Genomic DNA, 25,151 nt, shown 5'->3' with positions numbered 1-25,151 from the left:
TGAAGTATGTAACTGTTTCTGAACATGTATTAGCCTCAAATTAGGATTCCACAAAATGTTCCAAATTATTGGCCATGTCATCTCAATCAATGCAGCTAAAATACGTATTCCCTTCAAGAACTATCCTAAAGCCCTTCATGCTAGAAAGATGGTTTTAAAACTACTTACTTTGCTACAATAAATTTCTTCTGTGTGTGAGGTGTCCATGTCAACAGTATAAATATGGTCCCTGTAAACAATGAAAAATTAATAGTGTCAAACACAAGAGTCGAGATAGTTAATGTTCTCCTGAATGAGTATATATCTCATTCAAGGCAGATAAATCCATATCCCTGTTATTAAAAAACAAGACATTCACACGCAAGAAAAAGGGAACCGCTCAGCCTCTGAGAGGTGCCGATGGACCCACTCTGCTATTTCTGACAAATCATGGGATCTTTCTGGAGGGGGCACCTTTTAAAAAAACCTTGCTGTAGTGTCCCTCATGCCAGAACTACAATATCTGTATGTGTGTAGTTCAGGAGAGAGGACTCTGAAAGTTAAATTGATCCCCAAAGCCAGAACACAGATGGGTTCATGTGCCTTTATAGCGTCTTCAAATCCACAAACCGATCACTTGCATACCACACTTGTTCATCACCAGTGGGGAGGGGTGGGGGGGGGCAGTGAGGAGACTAACAAAAAGCAAATCTCTGGCTGTTTCCCCCTTTACAAAACGTGTTTTCAGCCTTAGCTTTGACAATTTGATTGACAAGTTGGGAGATGGTAAAGGTGAAATTATTTCCAGAAAGCACTATTTTCTTCACACAACGATGGTCAATTAAGGTCTAAAATGTACTTGAGCTAAAGTTTACATTTCTTGCTTCTGTTCACCTTCCTGTTTTGCTGAGAATTTGGTTGTCTTTACGATTTGCTGCCCATCTCCCCCCTGGAAGGGAAGAAACAGAATCAGCAGCTCAGGTGTGGGGCTATATTTAAACATCCCCTTCTGTGTGAGCGGAGTACAAGGGCGTTTTTGTCTGGAATTCAGAAGAAAGAAAAGAAAAGAACTATGCTCAACTGGAAAGATGGGGGGCTTGTGAAGGAAAGCAAAACAGCTCGTTTTCCCTTGAAATAACATTGACTTTTTCTAAAATGCAGGAAGTCCTGGGGCTGGAAAATTACCCACAGCTTTAAGCCAGGACCTCAAGGCTCCCACATGGAGACTTTCAAGCCCCCTCATTACTTAAGAGAAAGTGGAGGGAGGGGGGAGGAAAAAAGGAAAGAAAAAAAGAAAGGAACGATCTGCTGTCAGGATTCACTTTAATTTTTTCCCCCCACAGTTCCTTGGAAATCTGTCTGCTACTGCTTTTAGGAAAAGTAACAACAGAGAGAAACAGAAATCAAAACTGGCTCTCTCATGTGAAAATAAAAGTTGGGGGCAAGGCTGTTGGCTTATAAAATTTCCTTGCAACTGTGAGCGTGTGAGCCTCTGTGTGTGTGTGTGTGTGTGTGTGGGTGCGTGTGTGGTCGGGGAGAATGGTGAGCCTGTTTTTTTTGTTTTGTTTTGTTTTGTTTTTTTTTGGTAAATTGCTGAATTGGGAAGTTCTTGGAACCTCAGTAGGGTGCCAGAATCACCCTGCCCTTTAATTTCAAGGCAGTTTTATTGCATTCTTTTATTACTTGTTTGACTTTATTGGTGGTGCTGTGGGTCAGGCTCATTATTGGGATGGAATTGCTTATTACTTCAGTATCAGGTTTGCAGTGACTCTAGTGTTTTCCTTACCCTGCCTCCCCTCAAAACTTTTAAGGAGGAGCTGAATATATGAATTGTAAATTAACAACTGATTAATATGCATTGGCAATTCCTCAGAAAGCTCTCGGATTGCCCCCTTCTGGCATGGCCTGTTTATGTTAATTAGCAGTTTCAGAGATTAAACAAACAAACAAAAAAAGGATCTTCAAAATGGATAGTAACAAAGCCGAATTGAAAGGGGTTCCTGCCATCAAGGCTCACTCAATCTCTGGGTTCTGGATAGGCCTTGGCTTCTGATTGCTGACTCAGATTGTCTGGAAGAGCAGGGAAGCCTTTTAGAAATAGAATTCCCTGAATGAAACCTTTTGGGCAGTGGCAATCTTTTTCAATATCCAAGAGATCCCACTGCCCAGCGAACAGAAACAGCGCTTTTATGCTAAATCTAAGACCAGAATGGAGGGCTATTCCCAGCTACCTGTGTGTTCATCTCAGGGTTCACAAGCCACTCTGACTGAATTAAGTTATTTGAACACAAACTGACTTAATCCAAGGACTTCCCTCTTCCTCCCCCACAGTGAGCAAAACTGAACTGAAAGTTGCCCTGGTTTGAGCCTGGGGGAAGGATATGACTTTAAGTCGGGTCCCTTGCTGCCTAGGAACCTGGATCCCTCTGGGCAATGCTGGGAAGTTGAAGGGCGAGGAGAGACCTTAAACATGGTGGCCAGGGAGCTCCTTGAGGAGTTTTCCTAAGGGTGTGGATCGAAGGGAGGGGGCTGTGTGTGTAGAGTGGAAGTCAAAATGTCAGTGTGAGGGCGTTTTACAAATTTGACCTTTCACAAAAGGCAAGTCTGTTTCATAGTCTTTTTTTAAAATTTAATTTATTTTAAAGTTTATTTATTTATTTTGAGAGGGAACACCGAGTGGGAGAGGGGCCGGGAGGGAGAGAGAGAATCCCAAGCAGACTCCACACTGTCAGTGAGCCCGAGGTGGGGCTCAAACCCACACACCCTGAGATCGTGACCTAAGCCGAAGTCGGACATTTAACCGACTGAGCCAGCCAGGTGTCCCAAGTCTGTTTTATAGTCTTAAAAAAAGCATGAATGTGTTTCTCTCCTTTTTCCCCTTACGTTTCTGGTCTCTTCTTTCTGGGGGGTGGGGGTTAGGATAACACTGTCTTGGTTTTAACAAGCTGGAATAACGGTCACTTTTTAAGTTTGTGTAGCACTTGGCTCATAACTCAGGGGCCACCCCGGACCTGCAGTCCATACCCGCATTAAATCATCAGGTGTAGGGACAGTCCACTAGAGACTCAGTTACAAAGTGAGTCATTCACAGAAGATTCTTGACTCAAGAATCTCACAGATCCAAAGCATAATCATTTGTTTTGACCTGCCCATAGATAATTGGGTACAAATGTAATCTTCCAGTCCTGCTACATTTAGGAAACTAAAAATGGTATTTAAGAAGGACCTGATACTCTTTTTTTTTAAACATTTAAAATGTTTATTTTACTTTTATTTTAGGGAGAAAGAGCATGATTGGGGGAGAGGGGCAGAGGGAGAGACAGAAAGAATCTAAAGTGCCCCCCACCCAACATGGGGCTCGATCCCATAACCCTGGGATTATATCATGACCTGGGCCAAAATCAGGAGTCGGATGCTCAACAGACTGAGCCACCCAGGTGCCCCAGAAGGACCTGATATTCTACCAGAGAGGTACCTGCTGAGGCCCTTATGAGAATGCTTTCCAGTGAATACCCACACTGGCTGTGTTCTAGGGCAACAGCGGTTAGAAGGTTACTGCCAGATAAATAGGCTCAACTTTCCTACTCAGTAGGTGCCTAGTACAGGAAGTAAATTCCCAGAGTGTAGAGCAAGGCCAGCCCATTTCAAATCCTGCCTTTGCCACCGTGGCCCAGGCATTTCACCTTTCTGTACCTTGCTTTCTTCCTGTAAGACATGAGGATAATAATAGCTCCTTCACCTAAGGTGTTTTTTTTTTTTTTCCTCCAGGATTGAATGAATTAACATTTATAAAGAATTTACATAGCATGATTTATATAGAACGTACAAGTAGTATATACCATATAAGTATTTGTGAAGTAAAATTGTTAAAAAGTGTTTTGGCATTGCTCCCTAGGATGTTTTGTGGGATACTTGAAGAATATTTTAATGTGGCCAGTGGTTTTTGGTTTATGTTGCCTAGCTTGTCATTTTAGAACACCTAAGTGCTTTGGAAGAATCAAGCACTGTTGTTATTTACCTGTTCCTTATCTATGTTCACGGGCATACAAGTATCACAAACACACTGTCTATGTTTTCTTCCCACCGTGAAGTGATTAATCAGTCTAGACCCAAGTTAAGATCACAGTGGAACCCCACAAGATAGCGTTCTTTGTTGCTCTTCATTTAGAATTATTTTGAATGAGCTACATACCTCCAAAACTGAGGATCATACATTGTTAGAATCCAAAGGAACTTCTCTTGTTTTTAAAAAAAAATTTTCTTAATGTTTATTTATTTTTGAGAGAGAGAGAGATACAGAGCACAAGTGGGAAAGGGGCAGAGAGAGAGGGAGACACAGACTCCAAAGCAGGCTGTAGGCTCTGAGCTGTTAGCACAGAGCCTGACGCAGGGCTTGAACCCACGAACCTTGAGATCGTGACCTGAGCTGAAGTCGGACGCTTAACCGACAGAGCTTAACCTGCGCCACCCAGGTGCCCCAATCCCAGGGGATTTCTTAGGATAATCTAATCCAGCGTCTCATTTGACAGAGGACACTTATGGCCAGAACAGTTGTGGTCCAGGTAAGTTAAGAACATAATGAGGAAAAAAGCCTAAATCCACGTGAGCACTGTTGAGGCTGTATTCTTACCCTGCCATTCAGCCTTAAGACATGGTCTATTTAGATGACAATACCCAATGGATGAGTATTTTCTTACTAGATCCAAATCAAACACTTTCTACTGCCATTCTATGGCAGTAATGAGATACACCATATATTCACTACAAAAATACTAACAGGCTTAATACACATCCACACCCATATCTTTATAATAAATGTTTACAAATTCAAGTTAATTTAACAAGTATCATACTGGTCGCTGGAGTAGATATTTGTGTATATGTTCAAGAGAGTGGATTCTTTGAGTCTAAGCTCCAAAATATGCAATTATTTCGCTCTAAATCCACCTACAGTTAAACAGACACAGAAAATCTTGCAAGAATGATGGCTTGACAAAGTAAAGTAGCCTTCAAATTAAATAACACATTATTTGGGAATGTCATGATCTTTTAAGACGAGGCATCACAGGCACATTCGATCTTAGGACCTTCGTCGGATGCTGAGGACAGACATGAGGAAAAGGCAACTCACCTAGCAGCAATGTAGAGGGTTCTATTCATGATCATAATCATCTGGATGTCCAGCCTGTGCCTCTGTGTGGTGTTCCGTCCTGGCTTGTGGCCCACAAACACCGGATACTGTTTTGTATCTGTGAAAAGAAGAGATGGGGCAAGAGAGGGAAAGGAAATCAAGCCAAGAATTGACAGGGCAGGGAGAGGAGGGGGGCCCGGCCACAAAACAAAACCATATTTGAGTCAGTCCATGCCACCACTTTCCATTTCCAATGAGTCTGTTATTTTAGGAAAGCCTGTGATAGACGGTGCTCTGTAAGGGACGATCAAGTTACAGTTTCATTTCCAGATGATAATAAGCCTGGACTTCTGTTTCTGAGTGTCACAATTTCTGACTTGTCCCTCTTTCTGGGGGTTAAACTTGCAAGTGAACCCTTTACATGAAGGTGCTCTTTTCTTCCCGTTTTCTTTTCATCTTCTTTAGAGTGCTAAGCCCGAGGGGCAGCCTGCCAAAGATCTTGTCTCCGGACAAAACTATTTCAAAGCAGCTTTCCCATCAATCACCACAAAGGCAATGTGGTCTGGAGGCGAGAGCCCTCATCCAGGAGCCAGAAGAAAAATACAGTCTCCACAGGCGTCCAGTTGGAATAATCTACTATTGAAGGCAGCCCTGCTAGGTTGGTTGGCATTCTAGGAACTGTGGGAAGTTCACTCTTGAGTTAAGCAATTGGCTTAATCTCACAGAAGCGGGGGGCTTCAACAGGACAGGGTCAAACGGAGTGTAGCCAGTCGGGTGATCTGGAATTTTCCCTGACTTGGAGAGTCAATGAATATATTTCTGCTTTCCTACAGTTCTCTTTAGCTGAGAGTGGGCAATTTGCAATAATATCTGACCTTTAGAAATACCTACATCTCAAAAATCTCTCTACCTTTAAACCTATAATCTCCAGAGCACTGGCAGTCCTCCAAAGAAACTCAGGAGGAAAGAAAGATGAGTCATGTTTAGAAATGTTTTTTGGGGGGTGGGTGGGTGGGGTGTAAATAATAATTTGAAAACCATTCAGATTTATGCTCAGATCCCTACACTGTAAAAAACATGTTTTGAGAGACAGAGAGAGTGTGCACATGTGTGCGAGAAGGGGAGAGGCAGAGAGAGTGGGAGGGAGAGAGAGAGGGAGAGAGGGAGAGGGGGGAGGGAGGGAGAGAGAAAGAGAGAGAGAGAGAGAGAGAGAGAGAGAGAGAGAGAATCCCAAGTAGGCTCTATGCTGTCAGTGTGGAGCCCGATGCAGGGCTTAATGCCATGAACCATGAGATCATGGCCTGAGCGGAAATCAAGAGTCAGATGCTCAACTAAATGAGCCATCCAGACACCACAAACACCCCCCCACCCCGACACACGCATACACATTAAACCCCTGTAGTATCTGAGCAGTACTCACAGTGGGTATCAGAGAGTAAAATATACCTTGGTATATCAAGCTTGGTATGGGAGTATCTTGTGCTTCCCCCTCTACTGCTCTGAAATTTCATTTACCCATTCGTCAAGGAGCTCGCTAAAACAAATTCACATCTCCCTTCTGTCAAGAATGTGAGTGTCCACGGACATTGGATTTTCAGCAGCACATTTGTGCTGGGGGACTTCTTCACAGGGGCACCAAAGATAGAATACCTATCTTAATTATGATTAGAGATTAAGAAATGTGTATTAAGGTTAGGGCCCTTGAGTCAGGTGGACTGCCACTTTAAGAACAACGATTTCGAATGACACAGTTTGGTCCTTAATCTCGCCCTGACTTTTGTTTGCTCTTTATTTTCTCTGTCAGGTCTTGCCACTTCACCTTCGTGTAAAATTATTTCTCTTTTCAACCTAGACTGTCCAGCAGAAAGCCAGGCATTGATGGATCTCCTTAGTATCCCATATAAATGCTAAACACCTTCCTTATGGTTTGTTGAGTGTTTGTTTTGGGATGATTACTGGGAAAATAGATATTTGGGTAAAAGACTCTCTTTCACGTTTACTGTGATAAAACATTTTGTCTTTTGGAGAGAAGGGAAAGAAGTAGTTAATTGCCTGTTCCATCCCACACTCAGGTAGGACTTCCCTCCAGTAGTCAACTGAATTCTTAATTGTGTGGTTTTCTCCCCTTGACACTGAGGCAGAGACTAAAAGGAAAGTTATACATAGTTAAAATAGATCCTCTGTGAATTCAGAATCACTCTTAAGGCTAGCAATGATAGCTGTTCTAAGTGTAAAAGAAAAGTTAATTTGTGTCCCTAAGTCCTCCAGAACTGTCTTATTTCCTGTTCTTATCTTGTAAAATGCCCACGCACTAACTACATACGAAAACATCACCACTGGCAATACACAGAAGGTAGTGACATTCTCCCATGGCAGGTTTTCGGGCATGATCATGAATGGCCTCCTTGCAGTGACTTGAGACTTCATCAGAGGTACTGAGAAGCATTTCACATCCACACACACATGTTCACACGTGTCTCCACACCAGTATTTAACAGAGTTACAGAACAGCCATCTCACCAATTTGACGAGACGCCTCTGTCACCTGCAAGTTAAAGTGACTAACAGTCTCCTGTTGTATTAGATTTTAGAAAATGTAGATGTTTTGCTGGCTGATGCAGCTTACAGTGCCCACCAAGGAAGAAAAGGACAGTGAAACTGTGGATACTTACAGTTGCCATGCGAAATACTGATTGGTTCAGAATCTTCTGGGAAACCAGCCCCAGCAAAGTGTAGCAGTGTGAAATATAGCAGCAAGGCTTCTGACCTCATAGTAGTTCAGCGGGGAGACTTTATTTCTCTACTTCACCCTGCCAAAGAGCAAAGAAAGAATTTTTTTTTTTCAAGTCAGCTTTATTCACCTCCATGAAATGAAATGGCCTTGAAGATAAATTTAAGAGACCAGGGGCTTCGCCTTCATATCTTTTCCATTGTGAGTTCACGGATTATTGTGTTTTACATAAGAAACCTGTAACCACTAACCACTATGCACCCTCCTTCCCCATGCATCCGAGCCCTTTTGCAAAGCCCCTTCCAAACACGTGGCCCAGAGCCCGAGTTCCTTTGTCCTGAGCCATTTTAAGGCCATTATAGGTGGCCGTTCCACAATTACTGCATTCCAAAAAATGGACAACTGAGCACGCATTTTTTTTTTTAACGTAAATACTTTTCTTCTGAGCAGGTATACAGCAGCAGGCCATCCCCCAGACATGTTTTGTTTGGCCAGCTCAGGATTTTTAAAAAATTTAAAGTAGTTGTCAGTATTGGAAAAGCTAGGAGGTTTCTTTCTTTTTCTTTTTTAAATTTTATTTATTTATTTTGAGGGCGAGAGCTCGAGAGCATGCACGCCAGCATGAGCGGGGGAGGGGCAGCAAGAGAGGGAGAGAGAGAATCTCAACCAGGTTTCACACCCAGCAGCACAGAGTGGGACGTGAGGCTCATACTCATGAACCATTAGATCATGACCTGAGCCAAAACCAAGAGTTGGATGCTTGACTAACTGAGCCACCCAGGCACCCCCCAAAATTAGGAGGTTTCTAGTAAAAATCAGAATATCTGACATACTGACCTAAATCACAGTTCCCTTCAGGCATCACACCCCAACACACACACACACACACACACACACACACACACACACACCAACACACACACACACACCCTATAATGGGGCCCTGTTTGCTAACTTCTGTTATCTGCTTGACCCCTTAGTTGAGATGTTCACCCTTGGTTTATACAATTCCACAATAATTCTAGAGTGACCTTAGACATAAAATCACACAATCTATGTCTAAAAAGAAAGAAATGGATCCTTTAGACTCTGAAGGATACTGTAGGGAGAATCTGAAACCACATCCTGTAATGGTATTGTTGATTAAAATCATCTCTCTGTATATTTTAGTCTCAAATACTGCCTTGCAATGAAACAGTAGTGAATAAAAATGCCAGATATACTGTTCTGCGCAGGTGTATTTTCTTAAAGATGCTCTTTATGTGTAGAAAATTCTCTTAAATCTTAGAAATAAAAGCAATCCCACGTAGGGCTGCTGGATACAGTGAAAGAAGACTCATAATACAGTAAATATCACATAATTCTCAGGCATATTTCAAGTGAGTGTTGATCTACTGGGAAAATAATGTAAAATGGGGATATCTTTTCATCTTTCCCAAGTGGTAAAGCCTTTGAAGTAGCCTGCCAAAGATGATCTTTTTGAACAAAGCTATTTTACAGTAGTCCATCAATCATTTAAGATTTGTGTGCAGAAAAGTCAAACTTAGTAACTTAGATGTCTTTGAAAGTTAATTTGGCAAACAAACTGCTAACTTAACGCTTTTTAGAACACCACTTAATATTAGATACCTATGTCTCTCTTCTTCATGCCAAAAAAAGCATTAACAAGTCCCAGAGTGTTGCATCGCAACTTACAATTTCACAGACACAGCTGGGTCTTAATCATTTCTTCAGTTGAAAAGTACACATTAATTAATTTGCTTTATCTTGAAGAAGAGGCAGAGAGCTTGCGAGCAAAGCCCGAGCAATTCTGTATCTCCCATCTCTGATGTGTGGATTAAAATTAAACCTTAAATGAGGACTTGCTCACAAGGGTAATCCATTACCAAGAGACGTAAACATGTATTTATAGACAGGTTAAAAGCAATCGTCTGTTCATTCATTCACTTGCCAGTTCTTCCTATTCTGGAGAAACTGAACCCAAAGGGAAGAAGCTCTGAGGTCCCCTTATTTGTTTCTCATGGCATCTGTTCAGTTTAACACTAAAGAAGAGAAATCAATAACAAGAGTAAGTAAGACATAAACCATATACCAGTCAACTGTTGCAGTTTTAGATGAGAAAGTACACAGGGAAAAGGAAGTGGCAACATGTACCCAGGGCTTGAGAGCAGTATTATCGTAGAATACAGAAGCATATTACCTCGGAGAGTTTGCTGCACATAATGGAAGAATAATGGGAGCCTCAGAACGCTGATTCTCATTGCTTTAGAAATCTTTGGGAATATATGTATACGTTTGCAGACTAATTTGTCTTGACATGACAGATGAGTCCCTAGCCTTCCACAATTGGCATTCCTCTTTGTACAAATGTCCTACAAGCTAACGAGACCGAGTCCTGCTATTTTAATGTACCTCCCAATTTTCATGTTTCCCATCCTAAGAGGGCGTGGGGTAGACACAATATGCACAGCCCCAGGAGCCGGCAGGCAGAGCAGTGCTTGCAGAAGAAACCCATTATGCACTTCCGTGACTTCTCTGAATCCTTCACACATAGCCAGGACCATGGCTGAGATGGGTTATTTACATGTCCCCCGGTTTACGGTAGGGCTGTGCGCCAGGAAAAATAGCCATTTTGTGTGTCTTTCTCTCATCATATCATCAGGTTGTTAACATGTACATCATACGGGAGAAAGTGTTCGGGCAGTACCGCGGGCAGTCCGCACGAACACTCCACAGTTGTCTTCAGCTGCGGTTTTGATGTATTATCCCCTTCCTACCCAACCTTGGGCTCTAACCCTTGCAGATATGTAGGCAATATATTTTCTTGTTGAAACGATTACTTTGTGGGGCGATCCCAAGTCAATCACGTTGTCATTTCCCGTTCTGCGGAACATGAGCTGTGTCTCCCTACTAAGACCACGGCAGTACAGAACCAAAAACCAAACAGGAGCTCGGCGCTGAGCTTAAAACTCTTAACCTCGCTGGGATACTGCAATTCAAGAGGTTGTTTAAGTAGGTTTTGAAACTTTGAAAAGCGCTACCCACAGAGAGCATATTTATAGGTGTCTGCAGACATTTGCCGATTTCCCTCTCTTGGACGCTGCTTACAGAGTCCAAATATGATTTAGGTTTCAGCAAATATCCAGACAATTAGATAATGGGAAGGCTTTCAATGTGACGATTCCAAGCAGAAACATCTACTTTGAAAGTAAGCTTATTCTGTCTGAATTTTCCATCTAATTGTCTCAACTTTCTACCATTCTTAGCCTGAAGAGAAATGGCCTTTGTAAAATGTACCATTACTATGAAGTTATAATCCTAGTCTTCTCCAACCCACAGTATTTGTGGAAAACCTTAAGAGCACTCTTAATTTTAATAGGCATCTGCTCGGTGAATTTATTAGATCTATTTAGATACATCTAAAATTGATGAGCTGACTTTACTCTGAGTCACATGGGCAGGAATTGTGTTGACTTACTACATGGTGTCAGCTCAGATACCAATTCTCTTTTACTGTAATTTTTCCCCTACGGTTTTTAAGACCAAATTGAGTAATGGATCCATGATGTGTGACCCGTGTGGCTGAACAGTCTGTGCAGAATGCTTGATTGGCCAGGAAAGCAGCCTTCAGTATTCCAGATCGAGGGCCAAACAAAAGGGGCTCAAAGGAAACCTGTCTGAAAATCTCGTGACTGCATTTGTGTTGATACTTGGTTTTTCAAATGATCAAATATTTTCAGGAATTGGTGCTTCCATCTACCTCCCTCCCCCGTACCCTTGTCATACAGCAGGTCACCGTGGCAGCAAAGCATGAAACAGGATGTCACTAGAATTGGGAATGATTATGAAGTCAGAGAACGAGAATTGCCACATCTTACTTCTGATTCATCAGGTTGATTTCATAAGCACCGAGAGGATTGGGGAGCCATGACAGGCCTATGCAGCCAGAGTACCACTTATGCTTAACCCCTGATACTAGTTCCAATCCTCTGCCCAACTGTTCCCCCAGTTCCTGCCCTGGAAAATTCTACTTGGGCTCACACACTGCTGGTATCTAGGACTTGGCCAAAACTTGGCTCACAGAGCAGGAAAAAAAAAAAAAAAAAAAAAACACAACTAAGTTGCCAACATTTAGAAAAGAAAAATAGCAGATTTAATGTACAACTCTGGATTTCTGGCTTCTTAAAGATAAATCTGAGATCTGGCTTAGCTGGCCAACATTCCACATGGCCAATGCTCTGGAGCCAAGCAGCGGCTGCCCAAGTACAGCGGCTAGCCCTCTCCCATTGGAAACATTCCCACCACGTTCCGTTGTCTTAGGAAGGCTCTTCACCCGCTAACCTCGCTTCACCTGTCTGACCCTTGAAGCCTCGGCTCTGAGGGCAGCCTCCATGCCCAGGAAAGGCACATCACCTCTGCTGCACGAATTATTCTGCTTGTTTTTACCGTATCCGCAAGCAGTGGTATGTCAGTCTTAGCCAATGAACCCAGTGGGACCCAGCGTCGGTACACGCAAATGAATGGGTGGATGTATGCTGCTCGTTTTAGAGACTCAAGGGGGCTGCTCCACATGCTGCCAACCCGTGCACCTGCAGCACAGTGTGCCTGCCCCTGCACCTGGACTTGGCTGTACGGATACAGCTTGTATCACAGTCTTCTAGAATGTTGGCATCCAGTGAATGTTTTAATAATACGCGGTAATGGTGAGAAAGATAATTTACCTGGAGACTTGCAAATGTAACATGTTCTGGATAAGAGCTCTTAAGTGTGTCCTAGAAATAAAGAGGAAATGGTGGTAGTGGCAGGGTTCCCCCCCCCCCCTGCCATGAGGCAAATCATTTACTCCCATGTTTCAGTCATTCTTTTCAAGAGCACATTTTCTACTGACATCATAAGTTTTAAAGGTAATCAATAATTCTCGCTGTCATTAATAGAAGGAAGGGCACACTAACAGGGTGACCCTGGGCAAGTCACATAGCCTTGCTGGCTCTGTTTCCTCACCTGTGAAAGGAAGGGATATCAAATGTAGTGGCCTCTGGGACTCCGCCAGGCTCTGAGAGTGCAGGTGACTCTGCCCCAATGAAGAAGGGAGTGGGTATGTGGCGGTGATTAGGGCCGACAGTATGGAGTGACCTTGAGCCAGGATGCTCCTGTTGTGAAAAGTTCCTTGAGCTGGAGCAGAGGAATCCCAGCATGTGATGCTGCCCGCTTTCAACATCAGGACAAGCAAGGTTCAAGTCCCATAAGTAGTTCTAACCTGGCCACAGGGACCATACCTATTACTATTTAATCCCGTTCAGATAGTTGGGTTTTACACTAAGGGTAACACTTCTATTTTTATTGCTCTAGCTTAAAAAAAATATTTTTAAAATTGAAGTGTAAACTGACATATTAGTTTTAGTTTAGATCTACATCATAGTTATTTGATATATATATATGATATATATCAAATAGCTATGATATATGTAATATATATCATATATATCAAATATATCATATATATGTTATATGATATATATATGTGTATATATATATATCAGATATATATGATATATATGATATATATATCATATATATCTGATATATATATATAATTTTAAGTAGGCTTCATGCTCAGCGTGGAGCCCAGTGCGGGGTTTGAACTCACAGTGGTGAGATCAAGACCTGAGATGAGATCAAGAGTCAGATGCTTAACTGACTGAGCCACCCAGTGCCCCTGATTTGATATTTTTATACATTGCAACATGATCCCCATGTTCAGAGTAGTTACCATCTGCACCATACAACATTATTGCAATATTATTGAGTATATTCCCTGTGCCCTGCATTACATCCCATGACGTGCTTGCTTTATAACTGGAAGTTTGAACCTCTTAATCCCCTTTGTCTGTTTCACCCGCCCCCTTACCCGTCTCTCCTTTGGTACCCACCATTTGTTTCCTGTATCTATGAGTCTGCTTCTATTTTGCTTGTTCATTTGTTTGTGTTTTTTAGATTCCACATATGATTGAAACATGGTGTTTGTCTTTCTCAGTCTGACTTCCTTCACTTAGCAGAATACCCTCTACATCCATCCGTGTTGCAAATGGCAAGATTTTGTAATTTTTTGTGGCTGAGTAATATTCCACTGCACGTGTGTACACACATACACCCCACTTCCTTGTCTTTTCATCTCTTGATGGACACTTGGGTTGCTTCTGTATCTTGACTATCGTGCTCCAGCTTCCTGACGTCATCACCTTTGTCTTTATAATGTGATTGTCTTTAAAAATCTGAATTGAAATATGTGAAAACAGGCTATTGCTCATAATGTAGGAGGGTAGAAAGAGCAGAGGGTCAAAACATGGGCTTTTGAATCCCACTTACCAGCTGGGACCTTTGACAAGATAAGATGCCGAAGATCACCGGGCCTCAGTCTCCTCATCTTTGGAGTGGGTAAAAACAGTGTCTTAAGTTGGGTTGTGAGATAATGCACATAAAAAGCGGTAGCCCTCCATAAATAAATGTTTATTCTTCTGTTGAGAGACTAAAAGATTACCTTTTAATAGCTTTTCTTGGAACTCCTTGAATTCTCAGGTGGGCCCCAGATTAGCAACTGGGGTGTTCTCCTTCTTTGGTGGGAGAGGAATCCCTCTCGCCTTTCCCCTTCCCTTTTCCTCCTGCTCTCACTCCCCTCTTCCTCCTTCCTGGTCCCTGAGCTTCCTATCTCTGGAGGTGGGCATCCGGGAGAGGTGGAGAGCCTGCCTCAGAATGGCGTTAATTCACTCTGTGTGATTTGTTAAACGTGCATCCCAGCACTCACTGGAGTGCAAAGGAAAGTAACAATGTGGACAATAGGAAAGGGATGGGGTGGGAGTGGAGATCTATCGAGGACTGTCTGCATGCAAGGTAACCATGCATGTTATTTTAGTTAAACATCGCAGCCACCCAGGGAGACAGACCGTATGGTCTCATGCACACAAGGAAACTGAGGCTCCGGAAGGTTAGGCGACACGGCCAGGTGGCACACCGTCACTATTTACGACACCAGCAGTAAGAACGGGAAGTGCAGACGCAAACCCAGGTCTGTGTGATGCCAACGTTGATGTCCTTCCAGTACATCAACGAGAAAGGAGAACAGAAGGAAGGCTGGAAAGAGAGAGCTGCCGACATAAATAGAAACTGCACTTAAGGTAATAGTTGAATATAGGTCGATGCATCTCTGCTCACGTGGACAGAGTGGCTGAACGTCCCTAATGGCTTCAGTAATAAAACTATAAAAGGAGTACACGAGTTGCTTCCAAACATGTCGGCATGCAAAGGCTCATTCCACTTTACAGCGCTGTGATTGCAGGCTTAACGTGACAGAAAGACGCAAATGCTTCCAAGCCACAGTTTTAGGAGAAATTGATTGTCTCGTGACAACATTGTGTTAAGTGGAACCACTTGCCAGCTTACAGCCTCCTCAGCAGTGATGTTGTAAAGCCGATACATCATAGAGAACAGTGTCTGTTATGAAGGGTAAGAACAAGGCCGCCTGCTTCAGGAGCTGATAAGATAAATAGATCTGGACACCCCTCAAGTCAGGGGAAGGAGCCTCTGCCCAGAGAGAGGCGGGAGAGCAGGTGCTGGTGCAGAAAATCCAGCTTGCTGAATGCTGGAGACTCGTCTCCCAGACACCCAACTGCTGATTATTCTCGCACCATCTCAAGAATTACAAGTGTTGAAACAGCAGGTGTCCCTCACTGGCCTGGACAGCCCTGTTTCAAGGGCTCCGGCATTAAGAGGCTGCTGCTGTCCACAGGATGCATGGCCGGGGCCACCAAAGAACACTTCCCAGATGGAATTAGGAGCAACGTGGCCCCGGTGATCCTGGTTGAAACCGTTCAACCCAGTCTTTAGGGACCACGTCTGGCCACCTGTTGGGTGATATTTGCATTAAGACATAAGGTTCATGCAAATGAGAAAGATAGCCCTGGCTTCTTCATCTTTTTTTTTTTTTTAGTTCATTTATTTAGTTTGAGAGAGAGAGAGCATGAGCAGGGGAGGGCAGAGAGAGAAAGGGAGAGAGAAAATGCCAAGCAGGCTCTTTACTGTCAGCCCAGAGCCCGACGTGGGGCTAGAACCCACGTGCCGCAAGATCATGACTTGAGCCGAAATCAAGAGTCGGACACTTAACCGACAGCCACCCAGGCACCCCTAGCCCTGGCTTCTTAATAAAGACTCCGCTCTCTCTCTTTCTCCTCTTCTCAGCCATCAGCAGAGACATAAAAGCACCCACTTCAAGGGAAATGTCACAGACCTAACTTCAGCACATCTTGGAGAGTGATGTTGGCATTCAGTGGAGCATAATAATAAACACTGTGTATAACAGATGTTCCATCTTAGGTCTAAAGCCACCGTCACAAAGGAGCAGAAAAACAGCTGTGAATTCGGAAGTCTCCTTAGGAAAAAAAAATTTATTGGAAAAAGTAAAGTTTGGTTGTAAACCGATTGAATCTTTAAGGGGAGAAGGGATGTCTTAGCTTTCAGGAGGTTCTGTGTTACGACCGTTTTCTTTGTCTTTACCAACATGGCCCCCTCCTCCCCGACACCCGCCTTCCCCAGCCGCCCCCCTGCCGAGCCAAGGCATTCAGTGCACTTTGCTCAGATGTTTCCAATATACTCTTCTGCCTCACCAGGGCTCCGTGGGCATAGTCATGACCTTAGCAGGCCCGAGAATACCGTAGCCAAGTGTCTTGACCTCAGAAAACTGCAACAGTCCCAGCCATGCTCATCTAAGTCACACACCAGCTTCTGGCCAACTCCATGTTTGCAGCCTTTACAGTATTGCTGAACTCCAGTATCTGCCCGGAGGCAGAAACAAATCCCCCCTTTGTTTTACCATTAAGGAAACTGAGGCCCTGAGAAGTGAGGTCACTCGCCAAGTGTGGCACAGCTCAGAAGTGGCAAAGCTGAACAGCAGTCGAGGACTCCTGACTTCTTCCTTGAGCTCTGTCCCTACATTACAGTGCTTTCAGAAAGGAAGCCAAGACTCATTCATTTCTCCTGGGCTTCCTGCCTGATGTTCATTACTTCCATTGCCCGATTCCCTGCTTGCTCTCAGGAGCCAGGCTCTGTGCTAGATGCTGATGAGACGGAGATGGAGAAAAAGGTCTCCTCACCCCTAGGAACGTCCTCTTTAGTAGATGGACCCGATAGCTCCTCCCCATTGCCCTGAGCCACCCAGGCATAAACAAGTATCAATAAGGTTTCAGAAAGACAGACAAGTCCTGTGGGAGAAGAATACTGTCCAGAGGGGGAAGGTGTTGCAGAGAGAGGTATGGGGCTGGGGTGGTCACCCAGAGCCTCTGGTTGGAGAAAGACTTGGCATGTGGCACGGTGGTTCACTGTGGACCAGAGGTGCCAGAGGAGGTGCCAGAGGGAACTGAGAGATCTCAAGGAGGACCCGGTCTGGAGAAGGGTGTATTGAAATGAGCAACTCCGTGCTGATTGGATTTTCAGACACCATTTCACTCTTTGCTTAAGGAATTCCAAATATTTGTCTAAAGTAATGGATGGATATTTTGCACTTCACCCAAAGTTCAGTTTAAAGAATTTTAGCTGAGAATGAAGATTGGACCAGATTCCTTTTCCCTTCTAAGAATAGGACCCAGGAAGCGGGAGGGTGGCGGAGGTGGGGGGGGGGAGCTCTCAGTAGAAGCTCAGAATATTGGTATTAGTTCATTCGAGGTGCGGATTATGTGAGTTCTTTTCATATTACTCTCCCTAGTTTTCTGTACATCGGTAATTTCATTAAAAATGAAACAGGGCAAAAATAACGGGCCTAAATTGGAGGCACTTTCCTGTCACCCTTAGAAAGATATCTGCAGAGTGACGTTGCAGAGAGCGAACTAGAGACATGAGTGTCTGAAGTTTTCCACGAACCTTTGTCAAAATCCTGAGCTGATTTAAACTAAAATAGAGCAATTTCTGGCCTTTGACAGGACGCGTCTCCCCAATAATTTCTCCTCTGTTTGCTCTCAGTGTAGTTAATGGAAAGCAGGCTCTCCCAGCCACAACCCTCACCTTGCTGCTCTTCCCTGGGCCTGGGATTTGCCCCAGGCATAGCTGGCTGCTGGGATAGTGTTCTTTCCCCTTCTGGAGTGGATGCCGGCTTCAAACATGGCTCAGAGAGAAATGGAATCCACCTGCAAGCCTCCTCCTTTGAGCTCTGAACAACAGCCCCAAATAACAACATCACCAGTCACAGATGATTGACACTTAGAGCCCTACAAATTTTTATTGCTTTTTTTTGTTTGTTTTGGTAGAACAGTCTCCAGATCAGGCAGCGGAAACCATTTTCTTGAACTAACCTTGTTGCATCAGGTTCTCTGGTGTTTGCCGCTAGCATGCTAGCTTTCGTTCTTCCTATTCCTTGTCTCTTTCAGTGAGGTCCGATGCTCTTCCAGTAACGTGAAAGCCAAAACTAGACTTTGTGAAAGCCAAAACTAGACTTTGTAGTTGACTACAAGCTTCTCATTGTATATAGAGAAACATAATATCATTTCAGGATCTGCTCCATAATAAAGCGCCCTATTCCTGGCTGGTTCTTATCATCAGTGAAATATCTACGTACACAGTGGGTTATCTGTGTGTCTATGTCTAGACACATCCAGGACAGACATGAGATGGAAGCATTATCCCTGGACTTTCCTCAGTTTTCTTATAGTCTTTAGGAAATTCATTTCATTTATTAAAAAGAAAAACAAGTTCTCTTTATGTCCTAGGGAACCGGATGAAAACTTCAAATTTAAAGTTAAATACATTTAAATTTATTATTGCATTTGGTAGACATTGCTGAATTTCTGAAACAAATGATACCTTTATTGCCTTTGTTCATATTCTTTATTAGGCTGGCTTGATTTACTTAGAACAGGTATCCGTTTGAATTGGGGTAGAGAGAGCACCACTTCCTGGCTGCTTTTCAAATCAAGCCAAATCTGGTGATCACACTCCCTGTCATCGTTTATTTATAATGTGAAATCCTACCCTCAAAATTAATAACTATTTTCAAACATCCTGAAAATATGCTTCCTTAAGGCCAGAAAGACTAAGTTCCAGGAAATTATGGGTTTGTTTAAATTTCTCTGCCACTTAATGACTCGATTCCTTACATAGGTGACTTAAAGTTCACTGCACAGAAACAGATTTAAAAAGTCCTGTTCATTGAGATGAAGGTGGTTGGCATCTGGATGAACTATTTTCATAGCAGTAGTTGTCTTGAAAGATGCCTCACTTTTTCTTAAGTTTACAGAAAAACAAGATTTGATTTTCTGTTTCTTAGATCTAGATGAAGCAAGTCAGTTTTGAATTATAGGTATACACTCCCTTATTTGCGATTACAAATGAAACCAAACCAAGAGAACAGACCCACCTGAAAACTTACAAGTTCTTCCCCATTTATTTGGTGACCAAATTTGACCCACATTGGCATGACACCATTTATAGTCTTTATTTATTCTTGTTAGTATGAATACTTACACATGTCAATGCAAAAAACATTTTTGTTTTTTTTGCAGAAAGGATTTTAAAATTGAAATGTAGTTAACATACAGTGTTGTATTAGTTTCAGGTATGTGACATGATTCAACAGTTCTAGACATTTCTCAGTGCTCACCGTGATAAGCGTAGTCACCACCTTCCATCAAACAACATTACTGGCAATCTTATTGGCTGTATTCCCTGTGCTCTGCTTTTCAGCTCTGTGACTTAGTTATTTTGTAACTAGAAGTATATACCTCTTAATCCCCTTTGTCTATTTCACCTCCCCCATTCCCACCCCCTCCGGCAACCACCAGTTTGTTCTCTGCATTTAAGAGCGTTTTCTTGTTTGTTTTGTTTAAATCCCACATAGGAGTGAAATAATATGATATTCGTCTTTCTCTGTCTGACTTACTTCGCTTAGCATCATACTCTCTGCATCCATCCATGTTGCAGTTGGAAAGATTCCATTCTTTTTTTTTTATGGCTGAGTGATACTCCATTGTGTGCGCGTGCGCGCGTGTGTGTGTGTATACACACATCTTTATCCATTCACCTCTGGGTGGACACTTGGGCTGCCTCCATATCTTGGCTATTGTAAATAATGCTCCACTGCAAACAGTGTTAATGGCTTGGTTACTGGATGTTGCCCCCACTGGGGTATATGTCCCATGTCACTTTTCTAAAATATGAAAAATTAAAAATTCTCAAACACATCTATTGCAAAGGTTTTGAGAGAGAGACTGCAAAACTATATTCCTTTGTCCCTGAAGAGATTAAAAACAGGATGAAAGGGGTGCCTGGGTGGCTCAGTCAGTTAAGCGTCCGACTTCAGCTCAGGTCATGGTCTCGTGGTCCATGGGTTCGAGCCCCACGTTGGGCTCTGGGCTGACAGCTTGGAGCCTGGAGCTTGCTTCGGATTCTCTGTCTCCCTCTGCCCCTATCCTGCTGACACTCTGTTTTTCTCTCTTTCTCAAAAATAAATAAAATAAACATTTAAAAAAATAAAAAAAAATAAAAAGATGAAAAATAAGGGCAAAGGAGGTGCTTTACAGCATGATTCCCAGCACCGGCTTTGCTAAACCCAGGAGTTCTCTAATGTCCCAGGTGTGCTGTGAGGGGCTCACAATGAAAAAAATGTAGCCTCATTTCCTCTTTTTTTTAAAAAAAATGTGTATCCTATTATACTTGAAACAATAATTCAGAGGTTAGGAATTGCTGACTGAGCCACCTCGTCTTGATTTCCTCCGTTCTGTGCTCATAGTGACGGGTTCCTGTCCATACATGGGGCTGACAAGAACAGGCTTCCATAGAATGAGTGCAGCGGGGTGATCTTGGTAGAGAGGGTCGCAAGGACTGGTGGGTGAGCAGTGGCATCTACCACTGGGGCGGGTGGTAGCCTCACCTGGGGCAGCAGCACCCCTCGCCCCGTCTGGGTGAGCTTCATTTTCCTTCCCACCTGCCAGCCAACGACCCCCTTCTCTCTCTCTGGGTGTGTTAAAGGGGTAGACTTCACTGCCATTTCTGTGCAGTTGGGGGTGGTTTCTCCAAAGGAGCCTTCATAGTGTGTGCGGTCTGTAATCTTTCTCTCCCCTGTGGAATGACCCCGGCCAATGGCTTTTTCCAGTCCCTGTAATCAGAGGGAACTGTGGGCTGGCAGTTGCTGCTTGAGGTACTTGCCTTTAATTTTTAAATACCTGCAACTGTCCTTTCATAGATAACACCAGTCCACTGAAGGGCTCATTAATAAAGTGAAGCATTTGAATTTCAAGAATATTTTGGGAGGACAGCTGTTATCTTGGGCAACAGGTGGGGTTTGCAGAGGGGGAAGGCATACTTCTTCCCTTCTTCCCTGAGAATCTCCCCACAAATTGTAGCCCCCCCCCCCCGCCCCCGCCAATGGCCCACCTCGTTTGATTCTCACAACGTGGGCACTGGGCATCAGGCACAATGCTGATCACTTCTACTTCTGAGCCAAAATGGAGGCGGATGGCTAATGGTGGATAACCGAGACACAAAGTTAATGACGGCAATCCAGATTGTCTGGAGGGAAAACAGTCCATGGTTATCACCAATTGACCCCCCGATCTAAGAATGAGTGAATAAGTGAATGAATAAACAAATAAACTGCAAATCCCATAATTAATAGCATGGCAGGCAATCAGTATAATTACTGTCTGTGAAAGAGACCAGAATCAGGAGAAAGTGAAATTATCCAGGAAGCTTGAGTGTGACAGGCAGAAGCCAAAGGAAAGTGCTGAGGGTCAGACAAAAGAGAAGTGAGGAAACCCAGCCCAGCAGACATGCCCAGGCGGCTGGTCACCCCAAGACAGCACAGAGATCCCTGCACGCACACACATGCACGGCTTTCTTGGGGAGGAAACGGTGGCATGGGAAATGCATAAATGGCTCTGAAAAGCTACCCATCATCTGGTTACTGATAAGCATAGAGGTCCATGTGGGTCATACAGGCTTTCTCTCTGGTAAGGATGCTAAGGTCTGAGTAGTGAGATGGAACACGCGCGCACACACACACACACACACACACACACACACACCCAGAGCTGTAGAACACCTGGAGAGGGACTAATGCATGAACTTCTTTTTGAAAGGGAGAGTCCCCAGGTTCACTGTGAATAAGTAAAAGACTAAGGCAGAATCATTTTCTACTCAAATGGTGATATTCTTCCTGTTCAGTTAACATAGTCTTCAGTTCTCCAAAGAGTAAAAAAAGAAAAGTCATTCTGAAGTGTTATGCAAGAGTAGGCAGATGTGTTCCTCGCATATCTATTTAATCAGCCCTTTCAAGCAGCACTAAGGCGTGGAAGAAAGGCAGAGTCTCCTCCAGAATTTTCAGTGAGGTGGGAACAAGGTGCTGTATGCCCCCCAGGGCAGGATTACCTAGGCTCGGGCCCCATGTCACCATCTGGCATGAGGACATACCTCTTCCCTCACACTTTGTGAGGTGGCCTTGGAGGCCGAGACTCGTTCTTGGTAATTTTCCCCATTTTTTGCAAGTGGTTTTATTCCAAGGGGGCATTGTTTTTGTGTGTCACAGATTCGTTCCTTAACGTGTCGGGAGTTGTCAGTGGGAACGGGACACCTGAGATGACAGCATACAGGCGTGCTGGCAGGGAGAGAGGACTTGACTTTCAGCGTTTGGTTAAATGAGCAGCGGTCCCCCTTCACTCATGGATTCATCCATTTATTCCCTCAACAAATGGTGGAGTCTCCTGTGCAGGCAAGGCACGGAGCTGGGATGTGGGGGATCCTGAGATCAGGGACTCAGTGGTTGGTTCTGCCCTTACAGAGCGCCCCCAGACTGCCTTGGGAGGCAGCATCGGGTCAGCAAAAGTAGAGAGCAGCGTAAACGTAAAATACTTCAAGTTCAAAGGGATGGAGAGTTAACATCCAGATATTGATTTTATCACCAAACACATGCCATATCTATCCACCTCTCTACTCACTCCCTATGATGGTCTTTCAAAAGCGCAGTCAGGTCCCGCCTTCCGCTGCATAAATTCTCTAGTGGCTTCTTACTGCTTTCACGGTGCAATTGAAACCGCCTCTCCTGGGTGCAGGAAGCACCCCCTATCTCCCCCAACCCCATCTGGTTCCATTCCACCATTCCACACTCTCCTCCATCCGACCGACCTGGTTTTCCTGGTTTTCCATTCCTGCCTTCTGGACCCGGACCTGCGGCTCGCCCCCTGCACCACCTGGAACATTCTCCCAGTCTTCAGACAGCAGTTTCACCTTTGTCGTTCAGAAATCAGTGAAAATGTCCCTTCCCTAACAGACCTTTCCTGACCTCGGAAAGCAACCCAATGCCTTTTTTTTAAAATCACATTCTTCCAAATTTCTGTAGCAGATTTATCCCTAGTTGGTATTTCCACATTTATATTCTTATTTGATTTCATCTATCCCACCCCCCAACACCAAATAGAATGTCACCTTGGTATGGACAAGCTTGTCTTGTTAGTCACTGTATCTCCATGTGCAGAAACAAAGCTTACTACACAGTGAACTTCTGACACATACTCCTCAAATAATGAGTACATGTTACCCCAAGAAAGAGCATCAGAACAACTTCTGACAAACCAAAAGGGGCACCTGGGTGGCTTAGTCAGTTAAGTGTCCAGCTTTGGTCAGGTCACGATCTTGCAGTTTGTGGGTTCGAGCCACGCGTTTGGGCTCTGCACTGTCAGTGTAGAGCCTGCTTCAGATTCTGTCTCGCTCTGTGCCCCTCCCCTGCTCATGCTCTCTCTCTCAAAAATAAACAAACTAAAAGGTGGAGACTCAAGGAGTGAGGATGGGTGTTTTTAGATACCTAGAGAAACCTGGAAGACAGTTATGAGGGTAGAGCTAAGATCAATGGGCAGAAACCATTAGGAGGTCATTGCTGCTCCAAATAATGTTTCTAGTAGTCCCAGTAACACAAACATGGACTGGCCTCCCCAGGGGGGTGGGAGGCCGGATGAGTGTGGAAGTAGAAGGAATATTGTCTGGGGCAGTCAGACATCGGATGTGGGGCTAGACCAGACAACATGTAAGGTCCCGATGGAAACCCTGATTGCCTCTGATTCTTGGATCCTCTGACAAGTTCTTCCTCCCACGTACTGAGGAAGCACTGCTTAGAGCAGGAAACCACAGATGGTCCAGGAAAATCCTGCTGTTGACTCAAGCTTTTGCTGGAGGCTGCCCATATAGCTCTGTGGATGAAATAGCCTGCCTGGAATCAAACAACCAAAGAGAAAGTCCTCAGGCTTTGGCAGGGCCTCATTCATTCAGAATCCCAGTTTGACCAGCTTGTGTAGAGATAGGTCGGTTGCAAGGCCAGAGATGGCGGTAACCTAATGAACGTGATGGGCACCCACCCAAGGCCTTCTAGGGTGGGAACGTCCAGCATCCATACTGCCCCACCTCATCTCATCTCTGCAAGGCTCAGAGGAGGTCTTGAAGTGTGGGATACGAAGTTAAGTTCTGGTGTGTGGCCTTCCTGGGGGTGAATGTCATCCACTGGCTTGTTATTAAGGCTCTATTGCCAATGACATACAGACCCCAAGAGATGATATAACTGCACTCTTGCCTCAAATCCCTTCCCGGTGACTCATAACTTTCTCCTGACACCAGAACAGCTGGGCCAGCCAGCTGGAGAGAACACATACAGATGTTACTGGCCGGGGCTGGAGGGGGCTATGGGGCGCTCATCTGTGCAGCCAGCCCACAGTGGGCCTCAGTGGGCTACAGAGTGAGGTGTTTCTCCCTTCACAAACAAGATGCAGGCGGGATGTCGGCTGGGTTGTGGCCTGACTATCATCCTTCAGCACATGTGTCTTTTCAGCATAGTGCATTGCAGCTCTTTTTCTTCTGCAACTCAGAGAAGTTTTATTTCTTTGGGGACTAGCAGATCCTTGAGCCAGTCCAGCTGGAGAAGGTATGAGAGATAGTACTTTGGCCAGAACGTACCACCCACCCGGATATCTGGGCTCAAAACAGATCTCAAAGTAGGGAATGTGTGAAAAGTTCAGAAGTTATGGGAGGGGGTAGTGGAGGTGGGGGGTGGGGCACAAGAAAGAGATGATCTTTGTTTCTGGAAAAGAAAAAAGGATTTAAAGCAAAGACATAAAACTAGATGAGTTGATTGTACACCAGAAAACCTGAAATGTGAATGTGTAGAATCCTCAGTACAAATGCCATGCTTAGGCAACATCTTGCACGTTGGAAGTCCTTGCTAAATATTTGTCGAATAAAAAAAATTTTCTTTAAGTTTATTTATTTACTTAGAGAGAGAGAGGGAGCACGAAA

At 44.1% G+C, this 25,151-nt stretch overlaps 1 protein-coding gene across 3 annotated transcripts in view; it reads right to left on the bottom strand.

Annotated features, from left to right (window-relative positions):
* Positions 1–25,151, bottom strand: part of SEMA6A (semaphorin 6A) — a 132,128-nt gene that overhangs the window by 53,925 nt on the left and 53,052 nt on the right. For all 3 annotated transcript variants that reach the window (XM_019469593.2, XM_019469594.2, XM_019469595.2), the window contains exons 2-4: positions 7,783–7,920; positions 5,111–5,228; positions 169–229 (exon numbers count right to left, since the gene is read on the bottom strand). In XM_019469593.2, the coding sequence (XP_019325138.2) occupies positions 169–229; positions 5,111–5,228; positions 7,783–7,882 (279 nt within the window). In that variant the 5' untranslated portion in view covers positions 7,883–7,920. The remainder of the gene's footprint in view (positions 1–168; positions 230–5,110; positions 5,229–7,782; positions 7,921–25,151) is intronic.

Source organism: Panthera pardus, unplaced genomic scaffold (assembly GCF_024362965.1).
Source record: "Panthera pardus isolate Hobbes unplaced genomic scaffold, ASM2436296v1 HiC_scaffold_2, whole genome shotgun sequence".
Classification (NCBI taxonomy): domain Eukaryota; kingdom Metazoa; phylum Chordata; class Mammalia; order Carnivora; family Felidae; genus Panthera; species Panthera pardus.
Note: the sequence above shows the minus strand (reverse complement) of the source record. Positions and strands in the feature narration are given on the sequence as shown.